Source organism: Andrographis paniculata, unplaced genomic scaffold (genome assembly GCF_009805555.1).
Source record: "Andrographis paniculata isolate CXL003 unplaced genomic scaffold, ASM980555v1 Contig95END, whole genome shotgun sequence".
NCBI classification, from domain to species: Eukaryota; Viridiplantae; Streptophyta; class Magnoliopsida; order Lamiales; family Acanthaceae; genus Andrographis; species Andrographis paniculata.
Genome location: NW_026137634.1, coordinates 273,234 through 298,526, shown reverse-complemented (window position 1 = coordinate 298,526; position 25,293 = coordinate 273,234). Strand labels below are relative to the sequence as shown.

The 25,293-nt window shown below is 33.2% G+C and overlaps 3 protein-coding genes and 1 long non-coding RNA gene across 5 annotated transcripts; 2 read left to right on the top strand and 2 right to left on the bottom strand.

Moving 5' to 3' along the window:
* Nucleotides 1-25: 25 nt before the first annotated feature.
* LOC127243340 (aspartate--tRNA ligase 2, cytoplasmic) lies at nt 26-5,493 on the bottom strand. The gene is made up of 10 exons (XM_051263306.1): nt 4,906-5,493; nt 4,168-4,278; nt 3,962-4,075; nt 3,261-3,551; nt 3,076-3,186; nt 2,862-2,915; nt 2,074-2,153; nt 1,265-1,380; nt 860-974; nt 26-353 (listed from the first exon to the last, which is right to left on the bottom strand). Exons 1-10 carry the CDS (start codon nt 5,404-5,406, stop codon nt 227-229), a joined length of 1,620 nt encoding a protein of 539 aa, XP_051119263.1. The 5' UTR covers nt 5,407-5,493; the 3' UTR covers nt 26-226.
* A 2,159-nt stretch (nt 5,494-7,652) lies between these two features.
* LOC127243176 (uncharacterized) lies at nt 7,653-12,791 on the top strand. Its single transcript, XM_051263065.1, has 12 exons — nt 7,653-7,949; nt 9,264-9,436; nt 10,022-10,069; nt 10,136-10,192; nt 10,603-10,656; nt 10,729-10,791; nt 10,910-10,972; nt 11,312-11,464; nt 11,546-11,701; nt 11,971-12,051; nt 12,153-12,214; nt 12,458-12,791. Exons 1-12 carry the CDS (start codon nt 7,784-7,786, stop codon nt 12,465-12,467), a joined length of 1,086 nt encoding a protein of 361 aa, XP_051119022.1. The 5' UTR covers nt 7,653-7,783; the 3' UTR covers nt 12,468-12,791.
* Nucleotides 12,792-14,291: 1,500 nt separating this feature from the next.
* Nucleotides 14,292-18,296, top strand: LOC127243335 (uncharacterized). 2 transcript variants are annotated; one of them, XR_007836980.1, is made up of 4 exons: nt 14,292-14,837; nt 15,167-17,140; nt 17,318-17,465; nt 17,629-18,296. XR_007836980.1 is itself a non-coding variant. In XM_051263302.1 (3 exons), the coding sequence occupies exons 1-2, from the start codon at nt 14,494-14,496 to the stop codon at nt 17,109-17,111; spliced, it is 2,289 nt and encodes a 762-aa protein (XP_051119259.1). In that variant the 5' UTR covers nt 14,292-14,493; the 3' UTR covers nt 17,112-17,140; nt 17,318-17,556. The 2 variants fall into 2 exon arrangements, 1 of the variants encoding a protein (XP_051119259.1); XM_051263302.1 differs by lacking the exon at nt 17,629-18,296 and having other exon boundaries at nt 17,318-17,556.
* Nucleotides 18,297-23,493: 5,197 nt separating this feature from the next.
* Nucleotides 23,494-24,635, bottom strand: LOC127243606 (uncharacterized). Its single transcript, XR_007837015.1, has 3 exons — nt 24,551-24,635; nt 24,233-24,345; nt 23,494-23,640 (listed from the first exon to the last, which is right to left on the bottom strand). It is a non-coding gene; the product is annotated as an uncharacterized LOC127243606 (long non-coding RNA).
* Between the last annotated feature and the right edge of the window lie 658 nt (nt 24,636-25,293).

The following is a 25,293-nucleotide window of genomic DNA, read 5'->3' as shown; positions in this document are numbered from 1 at the left end:
AAAAGGTAAGAATAAGAAAAACGCAGAAAGTAAAAATTGCAATAAATAACCAAAAAGCGTGTGCAAATATTTTTATAGTATGCAATCCTACTTCCACTCTTTTATCGGCCTTTTGGTAAGATCACGAGTACTCAATAATTCATTGTTGTTCCCACACAGCATATTTCATGTTGTTCCAAGTCTTCACAATGTGATGAATAAGTTAAAGAGAATTCAGTGCATACAGTTAAGGAGCTATTCTCTGCGGGTCGCGTGGATAAAGTGATGTCTTGCGAATGTTGTTCAGGGCACAGAATAGCATCACCACGCGCTCCAAGCCCACTCCGAATCCTCCGTGAGGTGGTGCGCCATACCTTCAAATAATGATGAAAAAATTAGATGAAAGCATTGATCGAAGTAAATATAATCAAGATAAGGCTTAGAAGCAGATATTCAAATGGCAGAACTAAGAAACAAATGATTTGTTTCACTTATTTTTGTTGAGACAATCTACAAATCTCCATGTTAACTCATAAGATCATTATGTATCTAAATAATTGTTATACGGAATTCAATTGTCAACCACAAAAGTAGAGTAAAATGCACCAGAATGAAGTGAGATGCTTTCCTTATTTTACAATTTATTGTACCATAAATATTGGCACAATTACTATCGGAAACTACATATATACTTCTGAGAGCATCACGGGAAAATAGCATGGGAAGCATGATTAATAGTAGAAGTTACATCTAAACTATGGCCTTCTATGTCCTCAAATAATTTATTACCATCGGTTAAAAATAATGTTATTCTTCGAATGTTGACAATGGGATAAATGTATTGGATGAACATAGAGAATAGCGGGTAATAGGTTCGTACCTGAAGGAATCAATATATGTTGATATTGTCTTGACATCAATACCACATGCTTGTGCGCGCTCGGTCAAGAATTCAGGCACATGAACACGCTGCGCTCCAGATATGATCTCCTCACCTGACAGATAAAATAGGACAATGTTTGGGAATAAAATACTGAACTTCTGCTCTATTAAGGATGTAATACTGTTGGTATATTTGATGCTTTCGTAGAGCAGAAGTTGTGTTGTTGCATAGTAGTTTGATATGTTTGCCTCTTCTTTTATAAAATCAATGTCACTTCATAATGAATCACAAGTAATATGCATTCTTAAAGGAGGCTATCAATAGAGAAGCAATCATCATCAAGAAAAAGCTGCATGTAAATTTTTGCTGCTGCCAACTCAGAATTCAGACTAAAAAACTTACCTCGAATGAAAACATCAAATGAATTGCTATATTTGGGATTATCGTAGCATGGCATGGTATAGAATGGTCGAACGGCCAGAGGATATCGATGAAGTATGTAGAACTCAGTGTTGTACCTACATCCAAAAATGAAAATATCATAATTATGTATCAAGTGATTAATATAGATAAGATCACATGGCAAGATAAGAGTATCTAGCTTTGGTGATAATGATGCATACTAACAAATCATAAACATGTAAGAAGGTATAATTGGACAATGATAAATGGTACATAATTTCAACTTAGAAGACACACACTCTCCTCCTACCCCTTACACCCTTCTCTACCTTTTTTCATATGGTAAGTTTAGATAAATTTTAGCACAACTCCTTATCATTGCACCTTTTCTAATTTGATCACTTTAACTCCTCTTGAGAATTGAAATTGTGTAATCCCAAAATGCTTTAAAAAAGTGAATTTCTATATATTTGATCACAAATCATATATATATATATATATATATATATGTAATTTCTGAATTTATATTTTCATTCCATTCTATTGAGCAAAAATACTCTTTACATACAATTGTGTCATCCACCTATAGGGCCATTTTATTTTGTTTGTATCACTCATTTACTTCCACACGATTAGTAAAGACACCTACATTTTTAATCCATTCGGGTTAAGTTCACAACTCTATCAATGCACTAGATTCAATTAGAGTATGACATAAGATTTTAAAATGGTATGTATCATATAGATAATGGCATAAATCGGGGACCGTGTCAGATTTAATTGACACTATAAGATAAAAGTGAACATACTTCTCCAGCACAAGCTGGCCAAGCTTTCTCTCAGATTCTGTGTTTAGATCTCCAAAGGGGTCAACTTCGACACCAGCTTCCTACAGAGGGAGTCAATGAGAGAGATAAAATTAATAAGACGACCATTCACGGTGAAAATGCAAACAACAACTAGATCCATATTAAAGGGGCATGATCTGAAGACCACTGAGATTTTGTCTGCATAAAGATATCTCCTCATTGAGAATTACACATAAAGAATTAACTGAACAATCTTATGCAAAGTGAAAAAGTGGTGATATTTAGAACAAAGGAAATATGGCCCATGATATATATCTTGTATATGTTTTTTGTATAGGGATCACCATGCCAAGCTTTTGCTTAAACATAATTAAACTGAGATCATGTGAATCTTCTATAACATGATCTATTAATTAATTTATTTTCAACACAGGCCATATTATTGTGCAAATATCTGTGCAGATAACATATTTATTAAGTAGTTGCTTGTTTTTATCCATTTTCCTAGCTCTGATTTATTTAACTCCTGACTTCTCTAGCCATGTGCTGCATATAATCACAGTTTTACCTTCAACAGGCAGGAAGGTACCGCTTAAGAAGAATTCATATCGTAACTGCAAAAAACTGTTTTTTAGGGTACAAACCAATTAACTTAAGAGATCTCTATATGAAATTTACACTAGCATTTTTATTGAAACTACAGTTCCTTATATCTTGTTCTCTTACCAAGTCAAGGCAGTTATTCACATAATAAATAATTATATCAGTCAATACAGATCTCTTCTTACCTTCAGCATTTGAACCCCTTCTTCAAAGGTAAGGCGTAAGGTCTTTCGCAAGTACTGCAAACATTTAAAGACAATAGTGAGGACTGGCATGAAAATTTCAAATAGGGCTATTGTAGCATAGGTTCATACTGTCTAGAAAGCTTGGTAGCCTTGATTGTATGATTCAGTGCACTGCATCACAGAATAACCTACTGAAAAATATAATATAAAATACCTTCAGTTTCTCAAAAGGGTATTGCCGATTGATGGCTTCAAGCTCCTTCGCACATGTTTCATTCAAATTGTCAAACATTGTTACAAATAACCGATCAACAATGTCCATCACCTGCATGAATAAGCGCTGGTCAATATCCACAAAACCAATTCTAGAAATTTGGTGAATCCAAATTTCACAAACACCTCTGAATAGTGCTCCTTAATTTCCATTTCAACATCAAGTCCAGTAAATTCACATAGATGCCTGTGTGTGAAAGAATCCTCTGCCCGGAAGACTGGACCAATCTCAAACACACGACCGAAATCACCACAAATTGATATTTGTTTATGAAGCTGAGGTGACTGTGCAAGACATGCAGGAGTTCCTTTGTAATCCAATTTAAAAACAGCTGAACCACCTTCACTTGAACCTGCTATTAATTTTGGTGTGTGAATTCCAATGAAACCTTCAGACAGCAAAAACTGCCTAAATATCTGCATGAACATGTAACAGAATTTAAAGATTAACAAGCAGTTTTATAGACAATTATAAAACACCTTGAGAGATAAAAATATCAATCTTGTTCAAAACTTTTCATGCAGAAGCATAAATCACAGCTAAATACACAATATCAAACTTCAGCAAAAAAATTCCTTATAAATTTGTCATGAAACATGCACATACACAGAAAGAGGACTCATGCACATTACATCCAACGAATACTTATGAGTCCAAATGACACAAGAGCACATAAAATCAGAGGACCCTAAGATTGAAAAACAATTAAAAGGTCACAATTCCCAAAACCAATGAGACATGAAATTTAGTTTAACTGACCTGTACAAAAGACATGCTGAAAAATTAGTGTAAAGAGCAAACAAATGAAACGCAAACGCCTACTCACGTTTTCAACTTGACATTGAATTCGGAAAATTCCTTGGTTAGCAGGAGTCCTAATGTCAAGAACTCTGAAATTCAAGCGAGTATCCTGATTCACACGAACAAGCTGCTTGCCTTCCTGCATTTAGAAGCAAAACCATTAAAAAAAAAAACAGATAGAAGGGGTGTGTGTTCTTTACATTAAACAAAAGCACAGATGCAGTAAGATACCTGCAAAGCTTGTTCAATTTCAACGTCACTTCTAGCAGCATCCTCAATGTTAATAGGCAACGTGGGGAGAGCCTTGTTCACACAATAGATTTTCTTTACTTGAATTTCCACCTACAAGCATCAATATAATTCAGTCAAACCAGAAAATTTTAAACAAGAGCAGCATCATGCATAAAGTTATAATCCTGCCAAAGACAATGCCAGCAGAATTGATCAGGAACTGATAAAGAATGTAACTGATAAATAACTTCAGCCAATTTAAGCACAAATCCAAACACAGGATTACAAATCTAGCAAGAGTAATCAGGTAATTATTATTATTATTATTATTATTATTATTATTATTATTATTATTATTATTATTATTATTATTATTATTATTATTATTATTATTTTATTTATTTATTTATTTATTTTGCATTACCATACAAGGCCTGAGTGAACTAGTACTTAGGTCAAACCAATCACTAACATATGCAGTAAAGCTCAAAAATGCTAACAATGGAAGATATAAGTATATTCAACAAACCAGGCTACTCCTAATAATCATAACAACCTAAGTTAAGGCTTTCCATTCTATAAAATGTAACAACATACAAGTCATTTCACAACGTCAACACTATCCGATTATCATCCATTAAATTCAATGTATCAACAATAAATTCGAACGGTTGCAATAGCATATCCTAATTCCAGTAATTCATCTAAATTTTATTGCAGTAAACCACAAGCACACACCTGCTGAGTGGCGCCAGTGATGGCTTGACCAGGCCCCGAAACAACCCCTTCGATATCAACTATACTCTCCCGGCTCAGAGCAGTGGCGAACTTCACCATCTGCGGGCTCACCACACCTTCCGCCACGGTCAGAACACATTGCACCGTGAATCCCCGCTCCCTCACCACGAGAAATGCCATCTTCTTCCCCACGGCGCGGATCGACTGAGCGCGTCCGCGTATTAATACCTCCGCATCCTTCAACTCATTAGTCAAATTCCTAACCTCTGTCCACTTTCTCCCGGAAACTTCCTTCGATTGTAAGTCAGTTAGCGGTACGTCGCCGTAATTAGCCGCCAATGGATCATCTAGGGTTACAGCTGAAACAGCGGCCGCAGCAGATGCGGCAGCCGCTTCTTGGCGCTTGCGCTGCCGCTCTAGCTTTGCGAGCTCCTTCTTGGAGAGCTTCTTCTCGGAGTTCTCTTCCCCAGTGGGATTCTGCGAGGGCTCTTCGGACGCCATTTTTGGAGAAAATTCTGTGGGGCTGATGAGATAGGCAGAGAAATCAACTATCGACTATAGTGAAGAAAACCGCCGCCGAATGAAATGGTTGCGCCCGAGGTTTCAAATTCCGGTTTGGGCTACAAATATTGAGCTTAAGCCCAATTGACCCATTTCCTATAATTTTCTCTTTTTCCTTTTCTTTTTTTATTAAAAAAATTAAACGTACTTTTTTTTAGATTTTAATTATATAATAAAATAATTCTTTATAAAAAATATCATATTTAATAATTATTTTATATAATAAAAAACATAAATAAAATTTTTCAATTAAAAATAAAGATGATCATGTAAAAATAATACTCTCTTTGTTCTTAATATCATGTCTTTTTGTAGAAATGAGAAAATTTACGAGGAATATGATAATTTAAAAGGGTATAATTAATAAATAATTAAAAATATATTAGTGAATTATAATAGAAATAACTATAAATTAAAATTAAAATAATTAATTAGTTTAATTAAAATTATAAATTAAAAAATTTAAAATAATATTAAAATATATAATTTTTTCTTAAAAAAAGTAACAAAATAAATAGACAAAACGAAAATAGAAATATAGACATAGTAAATAAGAATGAGAGAGTAACATAGAATAAAATTAAATCGATAATTGTTGTGTTATACAAAATTTAGAATTGTATTTACAATATGACTTTGTTCTTTCCAATTTTCTTCCCCCAAGTTTTCAAAAAAAATAAAATTAATATATTACACACATTCATTATTTTTATATTATATACACGATTTTTTATAGCTTCCATAATATTTTTTTTTTTTCCAATAATCTCACAAAACAAACTAATCATATATTTACAAACTATGGAAAGATAGATCACAATAGGAAGATCAACATATTAATTATACTAATCTAGCATAAATATAACATATGAACTAAACATATACGTTGTAGCATAGACAATACATTTTATAAAAACAAATATTCCTTTCGTCCCACATAATTTGTCCCTATTTTCTATTTTCGTCCGTCCCACATAACTTGTTCTTTCTATTTTTGAAAATATAATTATGCACTTTAATCGTATTTTAAATTTTAAATTTTATAATTTTTTTAATTTTAATTAAAATATTTACTTATCTTAATCTTAATCTATAATTATTTTTACTAAATAATAATTATTTTTACTAATATATTTCTTAATTACTTACTAATTGTATTTTACCTAAATTCTCGTATCTACGGTAATAGTCCCATATTTTTTTGGGACGAGAGAGTATCGTATAAATTATATTAACATAATATAAATATAATACCTTATTGATAATATATTTATATAGTCATACATAACTCATGATATAAAATAAATAATGCTATGTAAAAATAGATAACATATAAATTATATTATTATAATATAAAAATACTATAGAAATTAACAACACGCATAGTGTCGTATATGGTATACTAAATTCTCTATTTTAGCTAATTTATCCACTTTAATTAATGTACGAAGTTTTAGGTATTATTTTATTAGTAAGTAATTAAAAAGTGTATTATTAAAAATAATTATCAGATAATAATTTAATTAAAATATAAAAAATTATGAATTTTAAAATATGATTAAAATATATAATTATATTTTTAAAAAAAAAAGAAATGAAAATATTATATTGTAAGAGGTGAACAAATTAGGTGGACAAAGTAATTAATTTCAATATAAAAATATATATTCAATACTCAATAAAATATGTTTTTTATTATATAATACTCTTTGATTGCTTTACACCTTTTAACTAAAAAACGTACTATATTTTAAATATATATATATATTGTAATATTGGAGTATTATTATGAGTTATTTATTTTAATAGGTGTCATTTAATTGTATATGTTGCGCAATATTATAATGCCAAGACATTAAAGGTGATGACTAATGCTTTGTACATGGTCTGTAAATAAAGTTATAAGGGATTATATCAAATGAAATTTGGGAGTATTATATATTAGATATAGTATTATTATATTATATATTTATAACAAGTATCATATTATGCAAAAAAGAAAAAATTATTGTAAGATTGAATTTGGTAATTTGTGAATACAATCAACATTTGATAAATAATTTTTGTGCACACGTGTGTTGCCACTGTTAGGACACCACACAAATTTTATAGCATAGGCTTCGTGTTAATAATAATTTTCAATCAACCAGGCAGTAGATCTGAGGACACTTTCGTCTTTTCAGTTTCGCAGACGTGGCGCGCTCGGAGGAAAACGATGCATTGATTGATTGGAATGAAATAGAGAGATAAAGAGAAGACAGTGGTTCCTTACGTGAATTCATGATCATCGGAATTGGATTGCCGGAGCGGTGTAGTTATGGTGGCATTGAAGCTGTTTCTATTCGCCGTGCTATTGTTTCCAATCTTCGCCGGCATCGGAGTCGATTCCGATGCTTCGATTCCGAACGGTGATGAACTGAAGGGGGACGCGAGGGTGGATTCGTCCTTATTGGAGCAGCTCAAGTCGAAGATCCGTAGTCTAGGTAAGCGTTCTGATTGTTTCCGAATTTTGTTGCTAACAATCGTCTGATTAAGAAATGTGATATTGAGCTCACTTTTCTGAGTGCGAATTTTGCTTCAAGCTTCTGGCTGTTTGATTTATGATTTATCACTGTTTGGAATTTAAGTTGTTTCGGTTTTCTGAGAGCATATGTTACGATGTGTTTGCCGACGGAGTAGATTGGACATCTAAATTATAAAATGAGTTATTGTTGAATTGTGGCTGTATTCATGTGAAAAAGCAACGTGCATAAATACAGGTAATGTAATCCAATTTGGTTGTCTGAGAGATTACGCCAGCATGGTTAAATTACTTCTTCTATTCTCTAGGTTAACGAGTTGATAACTGTCGCACAATCCCTGTCATTGCCGAATTCTATAAATATTCGATCTCTGTGTCTACTGGCGGTTGTCTTGGTTAGAAAGTTGGATGAAATTAATAAAGGTTATGTAACGGTGTTGTACAACTGAGGAAAAGAAAATGATTAAAATGATGCAGATAGAGAAATTATATCATCAGACGTTCTGATTTGCGAAGATGTCACCTGTGCTAGAAAAAGTTCTATAAGGCCTAAAGTGTTGTATTAGTATATGGTGCTCGAGATGGAAATGACGACTACTAGTTTTCATTCTCTAGTATTTATGCAGAGAGTACTAAAGATTAGTGAATAGGGTATATGGATTTTCCTCTTGCATTTATAATATGAGAAGTGACAGTCGTATCATATATACTCATTTATTCTTTAGTACTATCTTCCCATCCCATGAGAAAACTGTTATTAATTTAGAATCTCAACTGTCTCAACCGTTTGAACTTAGGCAACAAATGTACCAAACCATTTTTAGAGCAGTGCTTCTGATGTTATGAAGTTTGGAGAATCTGGCTGGAGTACTTTCTGGTTTGCTAGCCAGTACATGAATTTGAAATTATCTTCTTAACTACATCTCTTAATGAGTTTCAAGAAGAAAGTTTTCTTCACTTTATGACTAATTGGTGGTGTGTCTTACAGAATCAAATTATGGCTGACTGTTTATATTTTTTAGTTTTTTGAAGGTAGGGTTGATTTTATCTAAGTAAACTGTTGGATTCTCTCTTTTTCTGGCGATCTTGAAATTGGTTAAATCTGACTGGTTCTTAGTCATTCTATTGGTGATTGATGATTCCTGAATGAGCCTTTGTTAATTTTGTTTTATGCTTTACATGGAGTATGTTGCTTGCAATGAAACAATATGATTTCCTTTTCATAATTTAGTTGCTTCCCCTTCACTCTTTTATGTTTCTTGTTGTTGAATAAAAGAGCGCCAAGTAGAGGAGAAAACTCAAGAACTAAAGGATAAAGACACAACCATTGCCGATAAAGAGAAGATCATCCAAGAGAAGTTAGACAGAATTGTATCATTGGAAAAGCAAGTGGAGCAATTGCATGTGAAAATCAAGGAAACAGAGCAATTGGAAGCCCAAGTAGATAATGTAAGTAGTTTTCATATACAAAGTCTCTATTGTTCTACAACTATAAAAACTGATGTTAAATTTGTTTGTCCTCTAAAAAATGAACATGATGTTTATCACTACTCATGATAAAGATATAATAATGTCAGATGTATCAACTGAGTATGTACTTGATCTTAATTGAGTTACATCTTCTGTCTCTTAGATGAGTTCACGCCATGGTTGATTATTCTGATATATGATGAGAATATTCAAAGGTGACACTTTAAAGAATACAATTTGACTTTGTTGACACAGATCAAATAACTTGATAGATGATAGAGCAATAGGATTTTAAAAGTTAGGTGTGTAGTTTAGAATGCAGAGGTAGTAAGCCCCACTGAAACCTTCAGTCACTGACACAAGAAATAACTATATGACATATGAGTAAAAATGAGAATTAAAACAAGGACAAGAAATAAATTGGTTCAGGATACCTTAATATCTTTAGAATTCTGACCAAGCAAAAACCGAAAGAAAAATGATATGTGATGCAGCCATGTGGTTTTATTTGATTAAATGAATCTGTCTTGTAGTGTTGATAATATGATATATTTCTGTTTACAGCTTCAGAAGATCATTGATGAGCAAGAACAAGCACTAAAACTTGCTGAGGTAAGTAGGAGCATTGGTTTATTATTTATTATATATTTGCTTCATCTCCTGTGACATCCACCACAGGAAGAAATAATGAAGGCAAAGGGAAAGGCTACATCCAACACCAAAGAATTGATTAAGGTACAACTCATGGGACATATTTTTTAAATTCAACATTATATTGATTGTTTAAATACCAATCAATTTGTGAATCACCAGCAAGTAGTTGTAGAATTTTCATGTGAACCCCAAAAGTAGAGCGAGCTGTCAGTGGATTTCTATAAAACGTTGGATTTACATAGGCTTTTCAGTAATTCTGGCATTGATGTGTATACATACTCTGATCTGATTTCTTCTCAACAATTTCTTCCCAGATGTGTCACTTTCTACACCATAAATATTCCGTGACTGACTATATCCTATATCTAGCATGAATTGGTTAATTTGCTTAAAACTAGTAACAGAGTGTGATTGTTCATATCAGTTAGGAGTGTGCGTAGTGGTCTTTGTTATTAGCTGCTGAGATATTTCATTTTTATGACATATTTCAGCTTCATGAAGCTTGGCTCCCACCTTGGCTTGCTGTCTATGTTGCTCGCGGTCAGGTATTCAACTATTCATACATTTTTTGTATTATTGTTATTATTATTACATTTGCTCATGTCTATTTTTTGCAGTCACATGTAGAGCAGCACTGGGAAGTGCATGGGAAGCCTATAGTGCAGCGGTTGACACAGAAGGTTAATGTTCCCATTATACTTGTCTTATAATACATATCTCAGATAAATTTGTTATTTTAGATGCATCAATTATACATTGCTTTCCTAGATATCTTGCTTGATTTCTACCATGCTTTAGGCTATGGAGAAGAAGACTCATGTTGAAGAGTGGGCTGCACCTCACGTGGAAACGATTAAAGTTGTGAGTCATTAGGAAATCTGGGAACAGTTTTTCTTTGTTGGCGTTTGACTAGGGCGTTGAAATTTGTTTCTGAACTATGATCAATTATACATTTTCTGTCCCTTGAATGCTAGTTCTAGTAGATATATTTAGTTGATTTCTATGACATGATTCTCCACAGCCTGAGCCAGCAATTTCCATCAACATTTCTGAATGACAAAGTGAAGTTCATCTAAATTGATTTGTTGCAAGCTAAGGATAGGATCCCTATTTGTGAACCTTTATCTTATTTTTGGGTACTATTTTGTCCTTGTACTTTCTATAGTTCTGATGTTCCTCTTACCTATATCCTCTTTGAAGAAATTGGCACCAATTATAAAGAAACAGTGGGTAGTCATTGAACCACACGTGCAAACAATAACTACCAAAACAGTTGAGATGTATCAAACATCCAAAAAGACCATCTCTCCCCATGTAGTTAAGGTTGTGGAAACTATTACTCCTTATTTTCAGGTGATATGCGAAACAACTCACTTTGTATAGTAATTTTCTTTAACATCGTGTATCACATTAATGCATCTATTTCCTATGCAGGAAGTAAGGAAAGTCAGTGAACCATATATCAATCGTATTGTTGATGCAACAAGGCCTCATGTTGATTCATTACATACTGCTTTGAAGCCCTATACACAGCCAGCAGTTTTTACCTGCGGAAAGTTCCTTGAGTCAGCAACAACGTACCACCACCACGTTTGTATCTGCCCTTTTAGTTCTACTTCTACAATCGATTCTTTCTTTTTCACACTACGCTACTACTTTGATGATTGCTCATACTTAACATAAATATTTGCTAAAACAAATTCAAACTATTTTCTAAATATCCGATGTACTTGATAGGATGGGATTATAATATTTGTGTGTTATATAATCCCATCCTATCTTCCATAGTAAACAAGCCCGTATATGTATAATATTTCTTATTGATATGAGGATGCGTTTTTCTTTTATCTCGAATCAAGATACAAGAGAGAGTCCAAGAGAAACTAGACGGTCATGAGTTGACAAAGCCTTTTGCAACAAAAGAGCTAGTTTGGTTTACGGTAGGTTGCTGACAAATTTAATAGTATTGTGCTTCAATTCTTATGGTAAGACATTGACGATTTATAACTGATTGTTTATTTTATTGTATTTTTTATTTTAGGCCTCTGCACTGCTGGCTCTGCCCATTCTATTTCTCATGAGAATCTGCTCATTTACTTCTCGGTTAGTCTTATTTTTCTCTACTATACTACCACTTCTTTGTATGTAGTGATCTTCATTTTGGCGCAACTATTTATACATTCTTTTCTCTATCAATGTCATATTGCATGCGATATTGTGTTGATCGAAATATTCATTCATAAAATTTCCAACTCATGTCGAATCCTTAGCTTCATCTTCTCACATCTTTCTCTTATCCTTGCCACAACCATGTTATTAAACCTCCATGTTCTTGACAATTTGCAGGCACCCTTAGATCAACCTCCGAGAAAGAAAAGCCCTTTTAAATTGTAGTGAGAATCTAGAAAGAAGCTTTTGTCATGTTGTAAAAGTGTGGGGATAGGTTTCTTGCAGCATAATACATATATCCCGGAGAAGTTCCAAATAGCAATCGACTCGATCATACCTGCCATGGACCTTTTATCCGAGCAGTGCCGGTAAACTTTCTACATACTTTTGGCCTTTGAAAGTGTCCCAAACTACAACAATTGAATTGTTTTGGTGTTTGTTTGTGTATGTAAACTATTTAATTCGTTTGTTGTTCTTTATTTATCCTTTATGAGTTGTTGCTTGAGCTGAATTTATTTGGTTTGTTTTAACAATATGAAAGGTTATAAATGAGATCTCAACACCACTCTTATCGGTATATATATGTATGTACAATTAACATGCATGTCTCTTGCTTTAAGATGTACTGTTATATATAGGGGTGAGAAAGATTAAGGGTACGTTTACAATTTGCTGTTTATACATAAAATTACTATTATTTTTTAAAATATTTAATTTTGTTCATTTTGATTTAAAATTTATGATAATTTTTGTTATTAATTATTGAATATTATAAAATATTTATTTTTATTTTTATTATTTATATTTGAAAAAATTATTTTTACTAAAAAAATAATAATTTTGTATTGAAATTATGTAAAATATAAAATAATAAATCTTTCGTATATATATTTTTATTATGTTAATTATTGTTTTAATATATATAAATAAATTAATAACCTTTGTTTTTTCTATTTGATTTAATTTTTAAAATTTATAAATTTTACAAATAAAATAATTTATATGTAATAATTAATAATAGTAATTATTTTAAATTTACAAAAATAAATATATAATTTAATAAATTAAATATATTAAAAACAATTAATAAATACTGCTATAAAAATATATTTATATGTATAAAATAAATAATTAAGTTTTAAGGGTAAGTAAGGAATAACCAAAATTAAAATAAAAAAACTCTTTCAAAATGCTGGGTACATCAGCTTTTGAAATTAGCTTTTTTGGGTTCAAAAGATTATTTCAAAAAAGTTAATTTACCAAATACCTAATTTTTTGACAGTTTAAACAACTAAAAATTAAAAGCTCTTTAAAAAATTATTTCCCAAATACCCTCTAAATAGGAAAAAATAACAAGATTATTATGAAAGGAGGTAAGAAATGAAAAAGAACAAAAAAATAAAATGAATGCATAAAAAAATGATGTGAACTTATTTCTATTTGTTTAGAGGAAAAAAAAAAACAAAAGAGAGGATATGAGTAGAATTTACAATTTCTTTTATTTTTTAATTATATTTTTTTTTATTTATCAATTTTATTTATTTAAAAATAAGAATATAAAATATCTTCAAAATTAATTATTATTTTCATTATTATATTAATTTATCATAATTTTACATTATTAAGAAATATATATATATATTTATTTCTTTTATATTTTTTTTATATTATTCTTTACAAAATATCATAGTATTATATATATTTAAAATTTTTAAATATTATATAAAAAATAATGTAAATAGTAACTTGTGTAATACTATATTATTCATAAAATTATATTTTTAAATAGTATTTTACGTTAATATTTTTTAAAAAATAATAAATTATATTTTTACAATTAAATAATATAATAATAAAAATTTAAAAATAATTTGAATATAATTAATTTTAAGAAAAAAAATTAATATGTTATAAAAATAGTTTTTTAAAAATATAAAATTTTTAAATCATTGCATATAATCTCTTTCTTTTATTGAGCCTACATCGGCCCAACTTATTTATTTTCTTCACGGTCCATTAACATACACCGCAGATCCCTAATCCTTACGCTGGACATTCTCCTCTCCTCTGAAATCGATTCGTCGGTGTAACGATCTCTTTTCCGTTTCTAGGGATTCATCACCAAAATTCAAGCGTGGTTTGTGACATATCTGTCGATTGAGTTCGGATCTGGGATCCAGAGCTTTTGGTTTGGATAATTTGAAATCCTAACCATGTACAACGGAATAGGGTTACAGACCCCGCGAGGATCTGGCACGAACGGGTACATACAGTCGAATAAGTTTTTCGTGAAGTCGAAGACGAACAAGGTCGTCACTGATTCGAGCAAGGGATTTGAGTCGGGCCAAGGAACAGCCGGCGTTACTCGAAAACCCAATAAGGAGATATTGGAGCACGATCGCAAGCGTCAGATTGAACTCAAGCTTCTCGTGTTGGAGGATAAGCTGATCGATCAGGGATACACCGATGCCGAGATTGCGGAGAAGCTGGATGAGGCGAGGAAGTCACTCGAGGCCAAGGACAACGAAGATGGGGAAAATCTGTTAATTTCAGATAAGTATGTAGCTTAACCATATATCCACATATGTTTATATATCCATTATTTTTATCGGTAGATTTCATTTTTATTCCTTGTATGGATTTAGTGATAGACAGGAGATGAAATCTTTATGCATTTTATGTTGAAGACTGTGATGTAACTAGTTTTTATGGTTAGGAAAGCTGAATTCAAGGTTGCAATCCGTTTTTAGCTGCTGCTACTGTTTGATGCTCAACACTTGACTGTTTGATGGCCTTGATTTATTAATTATATGATTCAAGCAAACTTATGCTGAAGTTTATTTCTTCTGCTAAGTCTGTGACTGAATTTTCTCTTGATATGTTCAGGGTTTCTGAGACGCAGACACATCAGGTAGCTGCATTGAAAGAAAGGCAGATGGAAACACTAAAAGCTGCACTTGGCATAGAATCAGAAGCAGAAAGAGAGAAGAAGCGGCTAGATGCTGAGGCTCGAGCTTTTGGGGAGAATCTTGATGAACTTGAATCTGGGGGCTTCCGCCCAAAGGATGTTGCAGATGGTCAGAAACATCATGGGAAAGATGGAAGAGATGAAAATGAAGATATCCTGAAGGCTGTGAAGAAGAATGATTCTGGTAGAGATAAGTCAAAACGTAGTAGTAAGGAAAAAAACAGGAGAGCTTATGGCGATTCATCAGATTCTGATAGTAGTTTGAAACACGGAAGTAAGAAAAAACATAAAAAGTACAGCAAAGGTAGTAGTAGCAGTGGTGATGATTCTGATATCGATGTTAAGAAGAGAAGAAAGGATTCCCCAAAAATGCACAAGAAAAAGAAAGCTTCAAGACATGATAGCAGTTCTGATTCAGAATCTCTGTCTGATTCTGATTCAAGTTCAGAATCTGATTATGACAGGAAGCGTGGGAAATCTCGTGGAAAGTATGACTCTGATGATGACTCTAAATCTGGTGGAAGCCCGGATAGGAGAAAACAGAAGGTAAAAAGAACTTCAAAAAGCAGGCAATATGACTCTGATGATGACAATTCTGATGAAGGCCGTGCACGTAAGGGTAAACATGTGAAGAGCAGAAGGTATGATTCTTCTGATGATTATAGTTCTGATGACCAAACAAAATACCAGCAGAAAGGGAAGCAGAGGCATCCTTACTCAGATGACGACTATAATTCTGACAAAGGTCCCAAAGACAAGATGCAGAGGGGTAAAGAGCCTTCAAAGGTCAGACGGCATGATTCTGATGATGATTTAGATGCTGATAGATTAGAGAAACATGGAAGAAGTTTATCCAGGAATGAACGACAAACTCACAGATCAAAGGATTCTCCAAAAGATGATGAGTGGAGAATTGGGAGTGAAAGACAAAAAAAAGGTGGTAGAAGGCAGGGCCGAGATGCTGAATACGATTCTGATGAAATAACCAAAAGACGACATGAAAGAGCTGACAAAGATGACTATGAAAAAAATACTGGTTCTGGAAGACAAGAGAAAGATCACATAAAACACCGACCTCGTGATTCTGGTAAGGACATTGATCTCAAGAATGATGATTCTCGAGACCGGGGTAGAATTGAAGGAGTTGAATCTCTTGGGAAGAACAGAAGTGGTCATTATGATGATTTACATGGTAAAGGCAGGGACAGAGGTTACGGATATGAAACTCGTGATAGGGAGAAAGAGAGGGTAAAGGGTGATGATGCACTTGACACTTTTAAAAAATTGGAACAACTCTATAGCGTGAAGGGTGATGAATCTGACAACAGAGATGATGATTTTGCTAGGGGTGAGAGGAAAATCTATGATGGAAATGAGAGTGAACAGTATGAGAGAAGGTCAAGGAGACATGACTCAGCTAGAGAAACAGGGCATGGGCGGACAAAGATTGCATCTGAGATACACAGTAGCAAAGATTTGAAGCCAGCAAGATCTGGTGCAGACACTGCTGATGCTGATGGCCATGAGGATGCAATTCGTAGTGGGGATGCGTCTCGGCACTCAGATAAAAGAGGTGATCGAGACCATGAAGGCTATGAACGCCGTAGAAGTGACAGAGGTGAAGCAGAGGACCGCAGGGAAAGAAAGCGTGAAAGGTATGGAGATGAGGAGGCAGTGTACAAGAAAGATCGTGAATATCGGCGAGATGGACATGGAAGGGATAGGGAAGATGATCGTGAAGATGGAAAAACTGGTAGAGATGAACGCAGCTCAAAGAGAGCTAGGTATGAAGAAGGGCGTTCTAGCGGCCGGAGGTATGATGACGACAAGAATGTGGATAGGCGGTCCCGACACAGATACTAAGTGTTAAGCTGTCCTTATGTTTGAGTATGGTAAGATTACCTGCTTTCATTAAGATTCAATTTAATGTTGAGTAATTTCTCCAAAGTACTATTAATGTCATGCTATTAATCTATGTTTTACTACTTGCATCAGTAGGTTTCAAATGAATATTAGTTATGTCATACGTATTATCCGGGACTGACTGAAAATCGCTTTCTCTGTTGCAGTGAGGTGAAATCTTACATGGTGTATCCATTATATGTTAGAGCTGAAAATCACAAGAGAAAGACTTATTACGGGGTTTGATTGATGTCTACTGCAATGATTTGCTTGCTGTTAAGAGGATTTGGATCGATTGAACGAACTCTTGTAGATGTATGAAATGTTCTTTAGAGATGTAAAACAATGTTCTATTTGCTATGCTGCTAAGATTGTCGAATAACCTTGCATTATCTTTGGAGCTACTTATTTATCTGTCGACTCGAATGAGATTGTGATATTTTGCTGCTCTAAAAATGTTTCTTCCCTTTCTTTCTAGTTGGAATAGTGATTTTGGCTCTTGGTGATGCTTGCGGATACTGCTTGAGTTCCATCAAGATCGACATTTCCTCCAGCACCATGGCAGACGCTAGCACAAATTTCACGGACATCTTTTCAGCTTTGATCCCACAGAACCCCAGCATCTCGACACTTTGGAGACGGGCTAGGGACACGGATGTCTCTTGTTGTTGCAGAAAATTCGCAACAAATCAGACTTTGAGCGAAAAGAGTTCAGAGATTGATTGTCTGTAGAGCAGGAAGGAACTCAATTGTGATCTTGAGCTTCTGCAAATTGGGGCAGCTACGCATGAAGCAAATGGCAGCCGACGCCTGTGTAGGCTTCTGGAAATACATATCGACGAGGTGAAGGCTTCTCAGGTGTTTCATAGACGTGGGGAGCCTCCAATCGATCTCAGCTACAGCTACAGCTACAGCTACAGTTACAATGAGAATTAAAATTACAGAAGGTGAAGAAATTATTAAGGGGAAGGGATAGTAATAGTAATAGTAATAGTAATAGAATGATAGATAATATGGATCGAAAGCAGAATGAAAGTTGAAGTAGACGACCAAGAAAACTGTAGCTGGTAGCTGGATACAAAAATATCTTTCATTTTGTATATAGGAAATTGTATTTGTGTTCAACAAAACTCATTCTATCAATATTATTGTGAATTTGCATGTCATTGGTCACCGCACTTCATTTTCAAATTTTGATTTATTAAATTCTGAAATATACACACTATCATATTTAACTAATTCATGTATTAGTCATCGTCCAACATCATTTAATAACATTATGCTATATATATATATATATATGTAAGAGCAAGTATAAAATTAACATTATTTAATAACACTCCATCTCTCACTCTCTTCATTTTAAGATTCACTTTTTACATTTTCTTATGAACAAAAAATAATAATAATAATAAAAATAGGGGTAGCAGAATCTTAAAGGAAGTTAGACACGTCGGCTGGAAAAAGAGAAAAAATTTGCGCTCAGGTCAGTTGGTTGGTCCTCGGTCGGTTGGTCAAGTCGGTTGGTCTTCGGTCGGATCGGCAGGTCGGAAGGTCTGCGAGTCGGACGGTCTACAGGTCGGACGGTCCATAGGTCGGATAGTCAGCGAGTCGGACGGTCCGCAGGTCAGAAGGTCCGCAGGTCGGATCGGCAGGTAGAAAGGTCTGCGAGTCGGACGGTCGGACGGTCTGCAGGTCAGAAGGTCCGCAGGTCGGATCGGCAGGTCGAAGGGTCTGCGAGTCGGACGGTCTATAGGTCGGACGGTCCGCAGGTCAGAAGGTCCGCAGATTGGATCGGCAGGTCGAAAGGTCTGCGAGTCGGACGGTCTACAGGTCGAACGGTCCGCAGGTCGGAAGGTCCGCAAGTTGGATAGTTAGCGAGTCGGACGGTCTACAGGTCGGACGGTCCGCAGGTCGGATAGTCAGCAAGTTGGATCAATAAGTCGGATGGTTTGTAGTCGGTTGGTTCGCAATCGGTTGGTCCGTGGTCGGACTAAGTAAAGTCGACTGCTACGGAGGTCGGGCTAAGTAAGGTCTGGTAATTGACTGCCTACTTAAGTGAACAGTAGTTTGGTCGCTTGGTGGGGGCGGCCAAGGAGTCTTTTGGTTTAGCGACCAGTTAGTAGCTTGATTAATCGGTTGAGTTATGCAGTTAGCGAGACGGTTGCTGTAACTGACCAGACGATGTTTCAAAACGTTTCTTTTGGGCGGTTGACGGCGGTTGCTGTAACCAACCAGGTTACGGTTCCAAGAGTTTTCTTTAAAGAATATTTAAGGATTTGAATTTTTCTGGAGAAAGACATCTTCAATTGACTTCAACAAAAATAAAGTCAAATTCGGATCACCACTTTAAATTTCCAGCAATTACAGTATTTTTAGAGATTTCTAATCTATTAATCAAATTTGAGGATATCTTTTATACACCATTGCATACGTATAACCAGCTTAGATATGTGTTTTCAACCTCTAGAGTTTGCTTGTTTATGATTTCAAACATAAATTTACATCAACATCAATTTTAAATTATAATCAAACAAATGATTTCTTCCTTTCATTAATAAGTTCCTCATTTAATTTTATAATTGTAAATATTAGTATTTTAAAGATATATATATATATTATAATAAAGTAATGTAATATCAATTTAATTTAAGGGAGACTTGGACTAAAGTCCCTGTCAGTAAAATTCACTTGTAAATCAGTCCCTCTTGAAAATTAATTAGTCTGTAGTCCCAACTTTAGAGATTAAGTTTATTATAGCTCCCCAATTTATTTTTTCTCTTAATTCACCGTTGTAAACACAACAAGTACTCGAAATAGATTAATAAATACTTCTAATGTTGAAATATATACCTACATTACTTTCCGCTCTACCCTTGTTATAATTTTATATACTTCTAGTTAAATGTCGAGTACTTTTTTTTTTGCGAATTAAAAAAAAAAATAGTAAAATAAAGACAGTTACTTACGATTTAACAAGAGTTTAGACAGAAAAACTTCCCATAACTCTCCTCATCCCGATTTTAAACCATACATCTTCCATTTTCAAGTGAACCAGTGTTCTCCAACGCTCGGTGATCAAGTATCGAACGATCGGTGCAAAAATAGTGAAGAAAACAACTGACCCACTCTCATCCCCAAAGACAAGCTCAAAAAAGTAAGACCTTTTTCGATTTTTTATTTTGTCTAACATTAGTATTTTATATCGTAGTTTGTTCGATTGTTTGGGGTATAAGTCTTAGTCCAATATTTGTATGCCTCGATCGGTTCGGTGTTGAGGAGCCCTGGGTGATCAGTGTAGTTGTGTTTGTTAATTGGGTTTGAAATTGTTCGTATGTTTGCCTACGTAGACCGAGTTGGGTTTTTATTTTGACACCAATTTTGGGTGATTTTATTTGTCTAATTTGTGATTTTAGTTAATTTTATAGATATACATTTTGTTTAGTTACCTGGAGTTGCATAATTTAATATTTTTTTGTTTGTTTGATTGATCGATAATTACTTATATTTGTGGGTTGGTAAATGCGATTATGTTAGGTACCCCGAATTGCATTTTTTCAGGTTTAGTTTGATAAGTAATAGACTTTTAAGGGACTACTGTGTACTCGTAATCTATTGTTACATACTCTTGATAGATTCTGACAAACTTTAAAATAAATTCAAGATTTGGATAATGTGTATTAATGATATTTATTTACAGATTGGATAAAGATTACATATCGGTTATCTATCGGTTTGTAGTACTGATTGGTCTGTATGTTCTCCGAGTGTTACATCCATGCGAATCCGGTAGTATCGGCAGCAAGTTTGATAATATGAAGAGCTATCGCGGTAAAATTAAGACCAAAATACTAAAAGGTCCACCGACCAACCGTAGATTTCAATGAACAACACATGGTAAGTGAATGTTGTAATGAATTTGGATGGATATGGGATTTATTTGAGTTTTGTTATTTGTGCTTGATTTGAGTAGTGTGTTATTTCGATTGAATTGTTGGTTGAATTGTTTAATATGCCTCATGTTCAATGATATTATATTAAGATCTATTGAGGGATTAAATTATAGGTTAAATTTGGTGAAACTTAAAGTTTGGAGTAATGCTATAAATTGTGCCGTATGATTAATTCTTCGCATGGTTAAAATTGCAATAATGCACATATTGTACCTCAACAACAGATTGATGTACCCGTCTAACTAGATCGAAATACCTTCAAAAAGCATATATATATATATGCTCATATACATGTTATTCATTAATTATGAAGGTTATCCTTGTATGAAGACAACAATAAACCAAAAAAGTTATGCATATTGCTTTTAAATTGGAATTAACTAATTCATTACAAGACCTTGCAATGATTGAAGTGATGCTTGCAATGAACAGAAGTGCATATATGGATACCTAACTACATTAGTGGTACACCTAAGAAAGAAAATTATATACATGTACTGCGAAAGTTTATGCCCTCATCACATTGATACATACTTCTTGTCAAACACGACAGACCTCGGTTATTTAATGATATACCTATATTAAGCTAGAAAATACTCCAAGTTAAGTTATTTATGTCTGGGGGTTCTAATACTTCATATCTCGAACATTAAGTAAAGTATAACATTATCTTTAACAATATTCGAACATGAGATGTATTCATCTTTAACATAGTCAATTATACCAATTTAGAAAATTAAAAAGTTGTTTATAAAAATTAACAACATGATCCATATAGGTGAATAATAGGCTATGGCGTTAGTTAGTTGTGTTGTTGGTAAGAGTAGTACTTAGTTATGATGCATATGCAATGGTTTTACAAATTAATAATGGAGAGTATTAATAATTGGAGAGTACTCTCTCCAATTAAATTCACAATAATAGATTTCAAACACTATGGGAGCGACATTATATTACAACATCTCATTCATTCACACATGTTAGCATCAACGGGTACCTCAGTCGTTTACCAATATACTCCGGAATTAGTATCTCATATGCTCATATAACTAGTATCTATGCCTGGACACTTGTGCTTGGAAAACAAGCTGTTCTCAATTCAAAATATTCAATTTTTGTCTGTAAACAGGGATAAATTCATCATTATAATATTTTCGTAAATTCTGTAACTGTATGTAAAGCTAAATAACACATATTTATTATGGATGACTGAACAAGTATTAAATAACTTAGATTTAAATTATGTTTTTTTGTTACTCATACATATTTTGTAGTCTTTCCATTGAAAAGTATGGTATGAGCTGTCAAATATAAACGTACAGTACTTAAATTTTTCCAACAATGCTAGGAGATGAAGTACTCTCACCGAGTTTGTGCCCCTCAGGGGATCAACTGAAATCAATCACATTCACGAATACCTTCTACTACAAAGAAAATACCTAAGCAATTATCATTTATACCTTGAATGTCGGTGTGTGTACCCAAAGCGCATACTTACATACCTGCATCAAATACGGACATACCTTGTCACAGATCTTGTGTACCTATAATACTGGTATTATATGCTTCAGTAACGAGTATATATACTCTGATAACATGTGCTTGGAAAACAGACACTTTTTGTTCAAATTATTCACTTGTTGTCGGTAACCAAGGATGAATTCATCGTGATAGTATTTCCGCGGCACCTTAAATTGTTTGAAAAGATAAATAATATATATTTACTATAGATGACTAAATAAGTCAGAAATAACTTCGTTATATTGTGTGGCATATGTACAATTATAGTCCAACCTCCACTTGTAGATGGCTAAACAAGTCATAAATGACTAAGTTAAATTATATTGGTTGTTAAGAGTAAATAATTTCTGCCAGGAATTGAAAATCTTTGGACCAGTTACATAGTAATCTACATCGTAACATACACACAACAACAACATTCAAGTGAAAGCGCGAGTTGTAATCTACTACTAGGACTTCAAGTGTTTTTTGTGTAATAGGACAAACATATTTTTTCTAAAATATTTTGACCCATAACATAATAATCTAAATTTTCACACTCATAAACTCAAATATCAATCAATCAGAAGCTTTTAACAAAATAGTAACTCAGTTGAGTAGGAAAGTACTCCAATAGAGCTCCGATGTACCTCTGTTAAATTTTCAGAAACCTTTGTTGTCAACAAGTCATATATAAAATACTATCTCACATACCCATAATTTCTGTTCATCTACCATAATACATCAAATTTACAAAAGAGCTTCAATGCAACAATTCTCTTATTGTTGTATATTTATATACAACATTATATTATGTTTAGCACGCTAAAAGTAATTACAATGAGAGGATTGATGGACATTCTTTCAAAATAAAAAAAAAATTACACATTTAAATATTACAACAATTGTGTCTGGCTTTAACCAACTATCACGGACCAAATTGAGTACTTCTGCAGCTGCAATTAAGATATCAGCGTCTTGATTTGTTCTGAGTTTTTGGTAAATGGATGAAGAATAGTCACTTTAGCACGATGCTTCTGCCCATAAATAGATAAAATATTAATGTTCAGCAACTTAGGAAAAAATATGTGATTATATAATAAATTGTACAATTAGAGTACATGAATATAATATTTTACACACTAATCTAAACCTACTGGACTATAATAAATTATAATTATATATACCATATATAAATCAATACTTGAAGAAGTAAGGCTGTAGGCAATCCAACAATGTTATTTTACCCATCACTATAACATTGTTTTCTATAATATCAACACCAAACTACAATAGATTATAAATGCACAAAAATAACTAGTGATGACAATATTGAGGATATATTTTTTATTGAAACTCCAAAATAGTGCATATTCATGAAAAGTGAAATTATAACTCAATACTTTGAACAAAAAATTATTAAATTCTCTTACACTAATACATGTAACTTTTTTGAGACATTTTATCGAACATGTGAAGTGCATTAGACATTTACCTTACTACTATTAACATAATGTGTTTTCCAAATGGGAGATAGGAAAAAAGATGAAAAATGCATCAGGGTTGAGATTTGGTATTCATTCACCACACATAATATATCTACAATCAATCAAGAACAGATGTTCTAACCTTTCGAAAACAATAAGGTGGGTCTTCTTCGAAGAGAAATGGATTGTTGTCCAATGGCCGTAACAAATTGGGATAGATGGGTCTTTGTGTTTGTCGGAATCTAGGCCAGTGATCTGTAATTACAATTTCACGTTCACCGGATTATGGGCGAGTAGATTCCCCTTCCAATTTTGTGCGAAATTAACAAGAGATTACAATAGGAAAAAGTGTGAAGACGAAATGAAATAGAAAATGAAGGAGTGTTGCGCTAGTAAGATTTATCACAAAATAATCACCTCATGAAACATAAACTACCCATTTTAAAATAGAGGTCCTAACCTTTGTAAAATTCCGACGTCGCTCTTCGCCGGAGAAGAAGGGCTCGCAGTGGCACGAAAATATCAAACAAGAAAAAAAAATGGTTATTCGCGATTGTTGGCCTATGGGCAACGCGGCTATGGTGGTGATTTTTGATCCAATGATTCTGGACTAACATGTTTTACTCCCAATTCCGCGCGAAGAATAACCAACGTGTGAAAGGGATTTGAGAGCTAAATCAGAAATAAAGAAATGATAGGGAGTGAAGAATGAGTGAAATGGAAAAATAGAGACTGCAGAATAAGAATTTAGTAATGGGGACTGATTATTAATAAATTAGACAAAATAGGGATTTAAAGCTAATTGTGCCTTAATTTAAACAAATTAAAATAATAAAAAGAAATTTACTATTGCATATATAATGCATATACATATTATAATATTATTACTCTAGACAATATTATATTAAATATTTATTTTCATTTATATTACATTTCAATCGTTCAAATTTTAATTCTTTAAAATAATAATAATAATAATAATAAAAATTAAAATCAAAATCAAAATCAAAATCAAAATCAAAATCGAAGCATATCTAAAGATAACATAATTAAAGAGGAATAATCAGCAAGAAACGTGCAAATATATTCAAAATGTAGAGAGCAATGTTGCGAAGAATTTAACATATAAATTTCCCATGGACAAAGAAGGGATCAATCTTCGCAACAAAATCAAAACATCAGAACACTACAACAATAATAGTT

Coding starts and splice junctions, on each gene's coding strand:
- LOC127243335 (XM_051263302.1), top strand. CDS start 14,494: ATGTACAACGGAATAGGGTTACAGACCCCGCGAGGATCTGGCACGAAC. Junction 14,838..15,166: donor AATCTGTTAATTTCAGATAA/GTATGTAGCTTA, acceptor TGATATGTTCAG/GGTTTCTGAGACGCAGACAC.
- LOC127243176 (XM_051263065.1), top strand. CDS start 7,784: ATGGTGGCATTGAAGCTGTTTCTATTCGCCGTGCTATTGTTTCCAATC. Junction 9,437..10,021: donor TGGAAGCCCAAGTAGATAAT/GTAAGTAGTTTT, acceptor TTCTGTTTACAG/CTTCAGAAGATCATTGATGA. Junction 10,973..11,311: donor ACGTGGAAACGATTAAAGTT/GTGAGTCATTAG, acceptor TCCTCTTTGAAG/AAATTGGCACCAATTATAAA.
- LOC127243340 (XM_051263306.1), bottom strand. CDS start 5,406: ATGGCGTCCGAAGAGCCCTCGCAGAATCCCACTGGGGAAGAGAACTCC. Junction 2,154..2,861: donor AAGGGGTTCAAATGCTGAAG/GTAAGAAGAGAT, acceptor CTCCCTCTGTAG/GAAGCTGGTGTCGAAGTTGA. Junction 1,381..2,073: donor GGCCAGCTTGTGCTGGAGAA/GTATGTTCACTT, acceptor TTTTGGATGTAG/GTACAACACTGAGTTCTACA.